The sequence below is a fragment of the Engraulis encrasicolus genome, chromosome 20 (assembly GCF_034702125.1).
Source record: "Engraulis encrasicolus isolate BLACKSEA-1 chromosome 20, IST_EnEncr_1.0, whole genome shotgun sequence".
Classification (NCBI taxonomy): domain Eukaryota; kingdom Metazoa; phylum Chordata; class Actinopteri; order Clupeiformes; family Engraulidae; genus Engraulis; species Engraulis encrasicolus.
In genome coordinates, this window is record NC_085876.1 from 6,539,364 (window position 1) to 6,554,363 (window position 15,000).

A 15,000-nucleotide genomic window follows, 5' to 3' on the forward strand; every position below is an offset into this window, starting at 1 on the left:
TAAAATCGAAATATATCGATGTATCGGAAGTATCGGCCGGCGATTTAATCAAATCGCATCGTATCGTGGGCCATTCTTAAGAATCGAAAAGAATCGAATCGCTGGCCCCTGTGCAATGCCCTAGCTCCATAACACAATAGTAGTGGAAAAGTAATTGGAAAAAATCGAATCAAACCGAATCGCATCATATCGTGGGGAATTCTTAAGTATCGAAAAAAAATCGAATCCCTGATTTAAGAAATCGATATCGTATCGTATCGTCATGAAGGCTGTGATTTACACCCCTAGCTAGAGATAGGGTAAAGGAAGCTCCAATTGATTTAAACCTCAGTACACAGTGAAAAAAACACAGTGTTAATTCAAGACTTACAGTAGAGAATAGATTTAACATATCTACATTGTATTTGGTCTCAAGAGTACTCACACTGCGCTCATAGTTTTTACTGTGTGCAGTATACACCTCTAGGGAGCACGTTTCCCAATGCAGCACAGCTGGCTGTACACAGTAAGGATTGAAGTGTTGATTGCTTTTGAAAGTTTATGTCCTCACTGGAGGCACTTCTCTTTGTTATGTTCCTATTGCAGTCTTGACTGAGCACTGCGGTAAACACAAGATGGCCTAGTGTGTTTTTAAACCCCACCCAATGTTCCAGGCACTGCACCAATTGCAATATTGTGTTATAGTGCAATGTGTAAGATATTGTGCAATGTGTGGGGTTAGACAATGAAACTGAAACACCTGTCATTTTAGTGTGGGATATTTCATGACTGAATTTCAGACAGCGTCCTCTTGCGTCCACAGTTAATTCTGTTGGATGTGGTTCATCCTTCTTGGTGGTATGCAGACATTACCTTGGATACCGTGGCTCTTGATACATCACAAACACTTGGTGTCTTAGTCATCATTAACATATCATGCGCACAAATAATTTCAATTTTTTTTAACTCTATGTTACCCATACTGTGGCCTGCATTGATATGATACCCATACTGTGGCCTGCATTGCAATATTTGAGCAAAATTGTGCTCTTACCCTGCTAATTGTACCCTCACACTCTGCTCTTACTGGTACAATGTGCAATTACTGTAATGGAGTTTGGCCACCAAGCTGGACCAATTTAGCCATGAAACCTCTCACACTAAAATGACAGGTGTTTTATTGTCTAACCCCTGTATAGCTGTGTACTATATCGTGTATATATATGGTGGGTGGGGAAGAGTACAGGAATTTTTAGTGTGTGTGTGTGTGTGTGTGTGTGTGTGTGTGTGTGTGTGTGTGTGTGTGTGTGTGTGTGTGTGTGTGTGTGTGTGTGTGTGTGTGTGTGTGTGTGTGTGTGTGTGTGTGTTAATGACCTGATCTGCATCTATCGATGTGAGTTTATGTGCTGTGCTTATGTTAATGCCTCTTAATTGTTGTAATCACAGTTTTACCAAGACAAATTTTCCTATCTAGAGTCTACCGTATAAAGAGACCATAAAGACTCATCTTATATCATCTTGTGTAGAAGAGACAGACAGTGTGGGTTTAAGGGGGGGACAAGAATACATGCCCCACCACGCCTGAAACAGATTTATTGTCTTAAATGCACAACTACCAGGTCATGCGTGTGCAGAATGTAACCAGGGTCTTGCAATGCAGTGCCTGACTGAGACCCTGTCTCAAACTCTTCCTTTTTGGTTGCCTAAGCAGGTGTTTGTCTGTCTTAAAAGTGTTTGGAATAACATTGACATTGCAAGAAAAAGCTTACGTTACCACTGGTAAGTCGGAAATTCTTCACCGTGGAAGGTGGGAGGGTCCGTATTTTCCCCAATCCTCACACAACTGCCTAGCACACTTAAGATCCTTTTAAATGTTTTTGTTTAAATCTATGGCAGGAGGATTATGTTTCAACCATCGTGTTCTTCCGATTCTCAGAGAATCAGAAGAAGACAAACGTCAAAACGTGATCCTAATAAAGGATTTTAAGTGGGCGGACTCCTCACTCCTGCAGACCCCTGGCAGACCCCCTAGCACCCCCTCGAGGCCCCCCAGGGCTCCCCGGCCCCCCCCCTTTTTTAAACCACTTCTCTAAGGGACCAGTGTCAGGTGCAAGTGATTGAACATTAAATTAAAGCAGTTTGTGTTTGAATGAATAGGCTCCGCGTTTGATGCTTGATGGACTTTGATGCATCTGTGGAAACTGTTGTAGTCTGTAGACAATTGGTCAGGAAGTTGGCTGGTCTGAGGTTTGGGCGCACACACACACACACACACACACACACACACACACACACACACACACACACACACACTGGACTATGAGTCTGTGAGATCAGAGTGCGTCACATATCAGAAACAAGCAATACACACGCATGCAAACACAAACACAAACACACACACAGACACACACACACACACTGGACTCAGTCTCTAGGATTCGGTTGTCTGAGCCCTGGGCTGTCTTACACAACCCCATCATCTAACAGACAGGGTGTGGAGAAACTCTGTTAAAACAGTGGCAATGCACAACTCAATTCACAAACAACACACACACACACACACACACACACACACACACACACACACACACACACACACACAAATTGAGGGTTTGAGTGGAGAAACAATAGGATTGTGAGGTCCCCTTAGGCACGCGGACCTGAAAACACATCCCACACCCTCCCACATATCCCCCATGCACGCACACACGCACTACACACACACACACACACACACACACACACACACACACACACCCACACGCACTACACACGCACACACACACACACACACACACACACAGTGAGAGAGAAAGAGAGAGATACACACACCCACCCATACCATCCCCATATGTGTACATATCTGCACACGCACACGCATAACACACACACAAACACACAGAATTGGGGAGAGAGAGAGAGAGAGAGAGAGAGAGAGAGAGAGAGATAGAGAGAAAGAGAGAGAGAGTGAGAGAGAGAGAGAGAGAGACCCATCCACACCCACACACCCACCCAAACACACACACACACACACAATTTTGTCTGAAAGAGGCAAACGGCAGACAGGCAGGGAGGAAGTGCCCACTTAGGACAACTAAAATGCAGTCAGGGTGACACACACATAACACCCCAACACACACACACACACATGCACACGCACACGCGCGCACACACACACACACACACACACACACACACACACACACACACACACACACACACACACACACACACACACACACACACACACACACACACACACACACACACACAAATTAAACCAGTATAAAAGGAGGGTGAGGTGTCTGCCTGCCTGTCAGAGGCACTGCGGCAGTAGTCACTTCCTGCAGTCCTTCTAATAATAACAACAACAAAAAAGGGCCATGTGCAGCCAGTGGTACTCTGTAGAGCCTACAGTCAAGAGGCTGGACACACTGTCTCATTACTGGCCCTGCGCTATTGTCAAATGTTTTTTTCGTTCACACTGTGAAACTGTGATAGCAACCTACAGTCTCTGTGCTAGAACACGCACTCGCAGAACAGAATAAAATAGAATAGAATGGAACAGAACAGAATATAGATTAATGTTCTGTTGGTGGGAGGATAAGTGAACCAAAAGCTCCAAATTGTGTCTTCATAGTTTGAATGTATTCAGCATTAATATCAATGCTACTAAAACTAAAACTAAAACTAGATGACTAAGACTAAGATAAAACTAAAAGAAAAAAAGATTAAATGTAGCGTTTGGATTGCCTGAGTGTACACTGTAAACAAACATTTCCTTGTTATTGTAGAGTACTGTGCTTGCAGGGAGGGTTCTTAGGCTGGCGGATAGCAATCAGGACTTACAGGAAAATGTGACAGATGGCTAAGAGTTTGATACCACACACACACACACACACACACACACACACACACACACACACACACACACACACACACACACACACACACACACACACACACACACACACACACACACACCATACACAGACTCTGTCTCCATTGTAGCTTGAAGTAAAGATTTCAACTCCAAGTTGCTCTGGAGGGGACTGTGCCTGGCATTAATTAGTTAGTTCCTTGTAAGTTGCTCCATGACAAGTGTCTGATCTTAATAGTATACTATATTATACAGTAAGGGCTTGGACAATGTAACTGTGGTACACTAGTAAAGTAAGCCAAGAGCCTTTGCACAGTTAGAATGTTGGGAATTCAGTTGAGCCTACTGTCACATTGATACAATGCTAACCAAGCTACAATAACATACACACATTGTGACGTGAAAGTGGAAATGGTCGAGCTCACTGAAATACCCTGAAATACTCAATGGTCTTAGAGTGAATAGTAAAAAGATAGTGAAATAGTGAAAAATTGTGGAAAAACAGACAGCATAGTGTCCTATGAAACAATAGAATTTTGGTGAGGTCACGCCCTTCCGGTTTAGAAATCAATGCTGGCCCTGCTGTGGCCAAACGGTAGGGCACAGGGTTACTGCACCGGCCACCCCGGTTTTGATTCTAGCTTGGGTCATTTGCCAGTCCTTCCCCGTCTCTCTCTCCCCACTCATTTCCTTTCCCTCTCTCACTGTCCTATCACAAATAAAGGCACAAAAGCCCTAAAAATATCTTTAAAAAAGCCAGATCAACACTTACGGGGCTACATGCATTATTACCTGTATATGACCTTGCAATGTAATATGGTGCGCCGTGTATAATGAGTAGCAGATTGCATAGTGTCCTACAAAGCCAAAGAGTGGACATTTTGGACAAAGTGGAGCCGCCACACATGGCTCTCTCTGGAGCTGCAGCCAAATCTCTGCTGCCTTCCCCAGTCTAGCCTCTATCTCTCCCCATCCATCTCTGTCTATCTCAACACCAATCCTGCTGCCATCCTGGCTGTTTCAGTCAGGAGAAAAAGGTTGTGTGTGTGCATGTGTGTGTGTGTGTGTGTGTGTGTGCGTGTGTGTGTGCGTGTGTCTGTGTGTGTGTGTGTGTGTGTGTGTGTGTGTGTGTGTGTGTGTGTGTGTGTGTGTGTGTGTGTGTGTGTGTGTGTGTGTGTGTTTGAAGTAGACAAGGCAGCAGCCCAGAGAGACCAGACTGGGATTGAATGGAGCTGACAAACCCCAGAGAGAGTCTGGAGAGAGAAAAGACCATGTGCGCACACACACACACACACACACACACACACACACACACACACACACACACACACACACGCACACTCACAAACACACACACTCACGCACAAAGACACACACACCACACACACACACACACACATACATACACACACCACACACACACACACACACACACACACACAGCGCACAGACCGACCACACACAGCACAGTCTGTTCTGCCTCTCCACCCTTGGGGGAAGCCAGACATGATCCGAGAGCTCTCACAACGCAGCTGAGGCCCGCCTGACGAATCACCAATCACCTGAGCTACTGAAACTAGAGCAAAACCCATGTGGACAGCCAGGCACTACAGCCCTTCTGGAAGACAACAACCAAATCATGACAGAGAACACACCGAAAATACGTAATAACAAAACCAAATAATAACAAAAAAACAATGAGGAAGCATCAGAGGTACTAGAACTAGAGCTAACGCCATGTGTTCCGTACAGGCACTACAGCGCTTCTGGAAGACAACAACCAAATTATGACAGAGGACAGAAAATACGTAATAACAAAACGTAATATTTAAAAAAACAATGACGAAGCACCAGAGGTACTAGAACATGTGTACAGGCACTAAAGCACTCCTGGAAAACAACAAGTAAAAGGCAAAACAACCATTGAAATAATAACATAACCAAGTACTGTAAAACAGCAAGAAAAAAAAATATTGCATCATGTGAACTAGAGGAAGAGCAAAACCCATGTGGACAAGCACTACAGCATTTCTGGAGGACAACAATGACGTCATGACTGAGCATATACAGTAATAGCAAAATAGTGAGGATCACCTGAAGTAATGGTGTACTTCAGGTGATCCTCACTATTTTGCTATTGCTGTATATGCTCAGTCATGACTTCGTTGTTGTCCTCCAGAAATGCTGTAGTACTTGTCCACATGGGTAAACAGTAATACTGGGAGACAACAGGCAAAGGGCAAAACAACCAAATCATGACAGATACATACAAAACAATGACAAGACCCAATAACAAGGAAAACAATGACAATTCATCTGAGTTACTAGAACTAGTGCAACACCCATGTGGACAGAGACTAAAGTACTTCTGGAAGGCAACAACCAAATCATGAAAGAGAATACAAATCATAGCTAAACAGTAAGGATCCCGACAAAAACAACTGACGAATCACAAATCACCCGAACTGGAGCATTCAACATTTATGTGGATTCTTCCACTGCAAGGCAACATCCAAGTCTAACAACCAAATCATGACAGGGCACACAAACAATAACAAAACAATGACGGGGGTACACAAACAGATAGCTATTAGGGACACCAAGACATGACAAGGAAGTCCTGGGAACACTGTGCACTGCACACTATGTTATTCAGCTCCCATCCCATTGCAGTGGATGCTGTCAATTAAGGACAGACAAACACTTTGCCTCCACTTTGTCGTGTATGATGTGACATGTTCTCTGTCACCTCGCTTGGCTCTGTTCATGGGGGGTTATCTCTCGCCCTGTCCTGCTGGGGTGAGAATTCCCTAAACTGCTGCTGCCCCCTGACTTAATGCTTTTCCATGCTGCTCATGGAAATAGGGGGGTTCCTCCGAACAGAGCTATACCGCCAAATGTAATTCATAATTTCAATAAAAGACGTTTCATTTATATTCTTCTCTTGTGTTTCTTGACTGAAATGGTTCTGACAGAACTCTTATTTATTTTCTCCATCTCCCAGCTACTTGAGTACCCACCAGGCCAGAGGGTTCTAGAGCAACACATCTAGAACAAGCCCATTCTGCTCCTGACAAGTCTGTGACAAAATGGCAACTAGCAACTAACAAGTTTGACCGTACAACTGTAGTAAACCTCCCTCCCATACAGCCTCATACAGATACAATAGCAACTGAGCTATCGGCCCAGACATTTAGCTGAGTGGATTTGCACCTGTGCCTTGCTAGGAGGTCCCGAGTTCAAGCCCCGAGTGGCGCAGGACTGCACACCATGACCTCGGGTTTGGCCATTTACTGCAGTCTTTTCACCAATAATATACGACTGACTGGTGATGTGTAACTGTGTGAATGTGAAGCATTTAAAATGGTAAGGCACTTTGCAATACCCTGTGGAGTTGTGAGAGCAGTATATAAATGCAGTCCATTAATCTGAGAACTGTGACTGCATTCAAACACACACATACCAACTACAAAACACACACACACAGACACAGACACAGACACACACACACAAATTACAGCACACACACACAGGCACGCGCACACAAACACACACACACACGCACACAACCTACAACACACATGCACATGCGCACACACACACACACACACGCGCGCACACACACGCACACAGACACAAATGATCTAAAACTAAATTTGAGGGCTTTTGTATCTGGGGAGACAAGTGTTTGGCTTCTGAGAGTTTTTGGTGCTGAGTGTGTCTAATGCATGCTTGGGGAGTTTTGAGTGGTTATGTGTGTGTGTGTGTGTGTGTGTGTGTGTGTGTGTGTGTGTGTGTGTGTGTGTGTGTGTGTGTGTGTGTGTGTGTGTGTGTGTGTGTGTGTGTGTGTGTGTTAGAGAGACACAGAGAGGGAGAGAGATATATAGAGAGAGAAAGGAAAAGACAGAGTTGGAGTGTTGACGTATGTGTGTGTGTGTGTGCGTGCGCGTGCGCGTGCGGGTGTCAAGTGCTTAAGGTGCAGCTGCTCCAAGAGGACCTGATGGATGGGCATGATGATGCATCCCCAGTTCTACGTCTGAAAGGGGGCTTTGGGGAGGGGAGGGGGTGGGAGGGAGAGGGAGTGGGAGGGGGACGTGGAGGTGGGGGAGGCTGCCTAGACCCAGCAGGGTTTGTTGGGTGCTTTGTCAAGGCACTGGCGGAAAGTGACACTTCAAAAGATCCCCATAGTCCTCTCAGCTAATAAATCAATGTGCGAGCAGACGCGCACTCAATACACTCACACACACAGACCCACACATTCACATACACACAAATTGCCGGCATTCATACACAAACACACTCACTCGAACACGCAAACGCACGCATGCACACACGCGCACGGCACGCATGCACGCACGCACATACACATACACACACGAACATACACACACGCGCACGCACACGCACACACACACACACACACAAACAAACAAACAGGAACACACGGTTTTGTGCAGTAGCCCATTAAGGCTGGAGTCCATTGATTGGGACACTATTCTCTAAGGGTTTGATCGTCCCTGGAAGGCCCATAGGTCTTCCACTCCAACATCAGACACAGCCTCAGATCCCAAGGGCCCTCCTACAGGCCTCCCCTCCAGCCAATCACTGCACAGGGATCTGCCTCTGAGCCAATCAGCCCGGAGCAGTCTGTCCTTTGGCCAATTAGCACAGAGCTGTGTGGAGGATGGGGACGTGTAGGGCTCAGCTACTTTACAAGATAGGAGCAGAGAACTGGAGGCTGCTTTGGGGAAATGATTCAGAGGGAGAGAGAGAAAAAGAGAAGAGAGAGAGGGGGAGAGAGAGAGAGAGAGAGAGAGAGAGAGAGAGAGAGAGAGAGAGAGAGAGAGAGAGAGAAATAGAAAGAGAAAGAGAAGGAGAGAGATTGACAGAAAGACAGAGGAGAACCATAGAGATGGTAAGGGAGACATTAAGCTTGTTACAGAAAGAGACAGCAGGATAAAGTAAGAAAGTAAGTAAGTAAGTAAGAAAGACAAACAAGGAGAAAAGCAATGGCAGAGTAAGTGGAAGCATAAATGAGTGGGTGAGTGAGAAACAGAAAACAGAGCAATAGACAGCGAGTAAGCGAGAGATGGAGAGAGGCAGTGAACAAGGGAGTGTGTGCGTTTGCAAATGAGAGAGCCTGAGATGGAGAGAGGAAGATGGGCAGAGACATCCGCAGAGACAGGGAGGCAAACTGAGAAGTTGGTGTGTGAGTCTGGATATATTTTCTGCATGGGCTGCCTCCTGATGACCCAAGCACTTCTTTCTCCGCATCACGCTCTCCCTCTCCCCCCCCCCCCCCCCCTACACACACACACACACACACACATACATACACACATCCATCCCTTATATGCGCCATCCCTCTCTTCCACCATCCTCATTCTTCTCCTCCATCTGCATCTCTCCCTTCCTCCATCCTCATGCCTGACTTTCTCCACAACCTCCAAACATTCATACACCTTACGTAATACAGCACTGGCACTATTAAAGTAATGAACTAAATTAATAAACTAATAAAAACTATTCTGCTTCCATTAATTTAAGTGTTAAATTCAGCTCTTTGAGAGTTGAAAACGTGAAAACGTGCTCTGAAAACGTGTTACATTCAACTTTAAGTCACTCAAGGAATTGAATGAATGCTATTTCAATTTGGACCATATATTCCTCGAATAGTGTTGAATTAACACTGCTTTTTTACTTTGTATGCCTCTCCACAACGTGCACAGAATCTTCCTTCTCCATCCTCCCCCTCCCCACCTTCCATGCCTCTCTTCTATCCTCATCTCTGACTCTCAAGGCACGAATAGACCAAGCGCGACATAAGTGATTCCGGCGAGAAGTGAGGCGATTCGCACGACTTGAGCGACAGTTTGTAGTTGGACTTGAGCTAATATTATGCAAATTGGCTACAGCCAATGGGAACGCTGGAATGCTTGCATTCTGCTTTTAACGGACATACTCTGTCGCTTCTATCGCTCGCATCTCTCTTGCTGCACAGTCAAGCAATTCTCTGTTGCTTGAACTTGTCACGGCCGGTCAGAGTCAGAGTCTCCTCCACTCTCAATTCTATCCTTGTAGGTGTCTTCTTCCATCCCTTCTACATGGGCATGTCTTTACTCTACACTCCTCCCTCCTTCAACCTCATCACTTTCCTCCATTCATAACCCCTCACATCTTCCCAATCACTCGTCCATGCTTAGTAGTCCTGCTTCAGGCTGAGATGCTTTGTCTCTGCCCGCCGCTTAATTTCTCCATTGATTTCGTGTGGAACGGCGCAGCACTTGACCCATGGGATGTGCCTCGCTTCTTTTTCTGCCTGCATCTCGCTCAAAATACATGCAACGCCAGAGCGCCGAGTGATAGAACTGTTCAACTTTCGGATGTGTCTTCTTTCCACACCGAGTCATTGCAGGCAGATAATTCAATATCAATGGCAGGAGATAAAGCACAGTATGTAACCTAGCAACAGTAATCAAACCTCGGTAGTTAACAACCAGAGCCTGCCAAGTGCTTGGATTTCTGAATACTGGCGACGCTTCTCGTGTTTTGGAGGCGAAAAAAGCGCCACAGTCTGAAAGGGCCTGTAGAATCTGATAATGGAATAATTTCCTGGTACTGTACTACAACTCCTGTAACCAAAATCGCCCCGTAATTCCCCAAAACATGCAATAAAGCCTGATAAAGCCATAACTGCCGGATAATGCCTGAGCGTCTGGATCGCTGTCCGTGGTGCTGAAGTCCAATCAATGGTAAAGTAGAATCCCAGTCTATATGGAGGAATCTACATGTATGTCTCTGCGAGTCTCTGTGTATGTGAGTCTCTGTGCTTGTGTGTGTGTGTGTGTGTGTGTGTGTGTGTGTGTGTGTGTGCGCGCGCGCACGCGCGCGAGAGAGAGAGAGCTGTGTGTGTCTGCGTGTGTGTGTGTGTGTGTGTGTGTGTGTGTGTGTGTGTGTGTGTGTGTGTCATGAGTACACAACAGTGCCAAAAGAGCAAGTGAATACTTCCTGATATGAGTGACGTTCCTCCACTGGGCAACACATGCTGACCTTTTTATCAGACAACCATCTGTGAAATGAAACTGAATAACTGAATATTCTATCCCCCCTCCTCTCTCTCCCTCTCTCTCTCTCTCTCTCTCTCTCTCTCTCTCTCTCTCTCTCTCTCACTCATTTTCTCTCTTTCTGTGCAACGAAATCAGTGGAGTTCCATGTTTGTTTGAACTGCAGTTGTCCTGGCAACTGTTGTCATGCCAACCTCCACCTCCAATCTCTCCCCTCCTACTCCTGAGTCTTTGAAGTGGGGTTCCAATGCAGAGCTCTCTCAGCCAATCACCAGCCGGCTCTTAGTAACATCAACCAGTCAGAGCATGGTTAACTATTTACTGTCTGCGGTAGGTTTGTGCGTGTGTGTGTGTGTGTGTGTGTGTGTGTGTGTCTCTCACACCCACACGCCCACCCACACTCACATAAACACACACAAAAAGAGAGACGGGCGGACAGAGAGAGAGAGAGAGAAAGATAAGAGAGATAGATACAGAAAGAGGGAAAGAAAGACGTGTGTGAGAGAGAGAGTGTGAGAGAGAAAGAGAAAGAGAGAGAGAGCGCGTATAGGAGGAAGAGAGGAAGAGAGAAAGCAAGCAAAAGTGAGAGTGAAACGGTGTGAAAGAAAGTGGATGTGAGGCTTTGTGTGTAACAATGTGTGGGCGTGCTGGCATCCCAGGCTGTGGAGACGGAGAGAAGAGAGATGGGACACAGGTGGGAGAGAAATGAAGAGGAATGAAGCGAGCTAAAAGAAAGACAGAGGAGAGAACGTGTAGAGTGGTGTGCGGTGGAAGAGGAGGAGGAAGAAGAGGAGGAGGAGGAGGAGGAGGAGGAAAAACAAAAGGCATCTGCTGTCAAACAGGGGCCCCAGAGTACCACAGAGCTACCAATACCCTGTCACTTCACACACACACACACACACACACACACACACACACACACACACACACACACACACACACACACACACACACAGAGTTTCTCTCACTGTAACTTTTTCTCTCTCCTTTTTTTCTCTCTCTCACACACCTCCATGACATCACAACAAAAACATACTGAACAACAATAAAATTTGACATGCTACACAATACAAATCACAGGCTCCAGTTCACACCACATTTATAAATCTATAATGCAACAAAGCTGCATACATTATAACAATGTATTGACAATGCAGCATGCCACACTTTCTACCGGTATAAATTATTTACAATCAAACCATAGAACATTACACAATGGACAATGCGATACACTCAGATATGAACATTCATCACACAATTTTAAATAGTTAATTCACATAGCCTAAAGTAAAAAAGTAACATAACATAAAATAACATAGGCCTAAACAACAGCATGTAATTTAGCTGGATACATAGCCTGATAGAGATGTAAAACTGTAAAATCTGGCAAACAAAACCCTCATCTTACATTTGGGCTCAAGTACACCAATTATGTCAAAACATGACAAGAGTGTTCATGGCAAAGTGTGGTGAGAGAGAGACAGAGGCGGCAAAGAATAATGACAGTCATGGAATCTATCAATTATTCACATCGATAGCCGGAGCACTTCCACTATGCAGAAGTCGTGAATCAATGTAAGATCACTCTCACAGATGGACTCTCGCCTTCTTATGGATTTCTGATTTCTTTGTTTTGAATTCTAGGTAGTGCGCTCCCAGCGTTCCCTATGTAGGTAGCTCAGGTCGTGTTACTCTCTCAACACAAACTTGAACATGTTAGGCCTACTGTAAAAAAAAATGTGAGGATGAACATGTGAGGCTACTCTGTAAAGGAAAACAGATATGACGTGAGTGAAAGGCTGGCTGTGAGGTGATGTAAAAGTAAAGGGTACTCACCCTACTGTCGTAGTGAATCATTTCCAGTTCGTAGTCCGGCAGGATGTCGGTCCTGTTGTTCACCAGATCCAAAGCCATCTGTGCGGAGGGCAGGCAAGCCTGACCCCCGGGCCATCCACCGCTCATGGGGAACAGGGCTCCGATGTACAGCTTCTTCTTGCCTAGAGCCGGGGGGCAGGAGCAACATAGCAGCAGGATGAGCGTGGTGAGGAGCATGTTAGAGCCGAAGCCGGAGCACAGGTGCCGGGGGCAGCGAGAACACAACCTGCTAGCCGTCATCCTATCACCTGGGCCGAATGACTTTCAGTTCAAGTAAGGGGCTGTTACAGCGATGTTATGGCGGGATGAAAACGGCAAAAAAAAGTCTAAAACAATTGTTCACATGTCACTCTACGTTCGTCTGAAATTGCTAACCATGCGTCGTCTTGTTGATGGAAAAAAAATATTCTTTAGGAAGATGAAAAAATAATCCAATGGAACGTTGGCGTTGAAAGAAAAGAGCAAGAACACGTGTTGCTGAGGCACAGATTATGGTGGCACGATATATTTAATTCCATGTTAACTGTGAAAATTGAAAAGTCATTTCGCTAACTTTTCTCGAAATTAGACGTTTAATAGTAGGCTAAGTGCGAAAGACGGCGGATATTACCCAAAGGTTAATCAGGTCAATTAGCCACCGCGAAAGGTTAACGAGCCATTAATTGTTTTTTTTTGTTTTTTTACTTTTACTTTTGTCGTTTCTATAAAAAGAGAACGAACCTCGAAAATGATAGCCTGCTACGTTAATCAAAAATATCGACCTACACTTAAAGATGTCACAGATCTGGAATCAAACGTTTAGTGCGTAAACGTGTCGAGGCTGAAATGGTAACAAATAAAAACGTCTCACAAAATGCACTGGAGTTTTTCGCAGTTAAAAGACCTAGGCTATTTTTGCTTTCAGGCACATCTACAGTAGACCACAGGCAAAACTGGACGTCCTCGAATTCCTCGAAGTAAGGCGCCTTTCAGAATAAAATGCGAGGCATCAGGATGAAATCATATTCAACTGCCTCACACGACTCGCATCGCTAAGACCAAGCACACCGAGAAAGACTCCCCGTTACATTTTGCTACAGGACAACCGCAACACAAACGCGCTTATCGCTCTTGGCTCTCTCCGGTTAAACCGTTGCCTGCTGTCTCGGAATGAAAGCGTAAACTAAGTCATCCTGTACACAACGCCACTTGCTCTGAGCTGACATGGCATGTGATGGCTGGTTGTATCCGAGTGCTCTCCCGCGGAACGAACACGCATAAAACAACAACACAACCCGAGGTGTGAGACCGCACTGGCAGGTTTGGCGTTTGCTTGCTTCTCCGAGACTGCAGTAGATGCGAGTGTGACAGTAGCACACGGAGCCAGGTTTTCAGAGAGAGGGAGGCAGGCAGGGAGGGAGAGAGCGATGCGGAGAGAGGGAGCGAAAGGAGGAAGGGAGAAGGGGAGGGAGGGAGCGAGGGGGGACGTTGCGCTATCCCTCTCCGTTTCACAAACCACTTTGAATTTGCAATCCCTTAACACAGCCTCTCTCATTTATCTCCCCCTCCTTCCCACACACACACACACACACACACAGACACACAGACACACACACACACACTGTATCTGAAGCAAGTGTGTGTGCCCAAAGCTCTGCTCTATCTCTTACGCCTCAAGTTCACATTAATTATAAGCATCACTTTATTATCAAAGTAGCCCACAGACACAGTCTCTCTATCCCCATCCTTGTTCTACACTCATCCTTCACTTCCTGTGGTTTCCACAGTATCCCTCCCTCCCTCCCTCCCTCTCTTCCATCACTCGCTTTCTCTCAGTTCGCAAAGTCTTCTTATCCTCCACTCCATCCTCTTCTTGCTACATGTATATTCCACACTCCTCTCTCTCTCTCTCTCTCTCTCTCTCTCTCTCTCTCTCTCTCTCTCTCTCTCTCTCTCTCTCTCTCTCTCTCTCTCTCTCTCTCTCTGCAACTCATTCGTTCTTTTTACGCTTTCATCTCTATCTTCCAATCAATAAATGTGTTTAATCCAGAAGGATTCGACAAGCGCAGCTCAGTTTCATCCTTTGTCTTCTCCCTGTCTCTCTTTCTTCCACTCTTACTGAAGACTTAAAAGCACAAACACACATTAACATGCTCACATACACCATACTTTACATCAAGACACTCATACATGTGTGTTGTACAGACATGATACATTCATGCA

General features: G+C 45.5%; 1 protein-coding gene across 1 annotated transcript in view; it reads right to left on the reverse strand.

Annotated features, from left to right (window-relative positions):
- gabbr1b (gamma-aminobutyric acid (GABA) B receptor, 1b) overlaps positions 1-15,000 on the reverse strand; it is a 170,174-nt gene that overhangs the window by 79,780 nt on the left and 75,394 nt on the right. Inside the window, exon 7 of the mRNA XM_063184709.1 lies at positions 12,760-12,920. Coding sequence (XP_063040779.1) covers positions 12,760-12,920 — 161 coding nt within the window. The remainder of the gene's footprint in view (positions 1-12,759; positions 12,921-15,000) is intronic.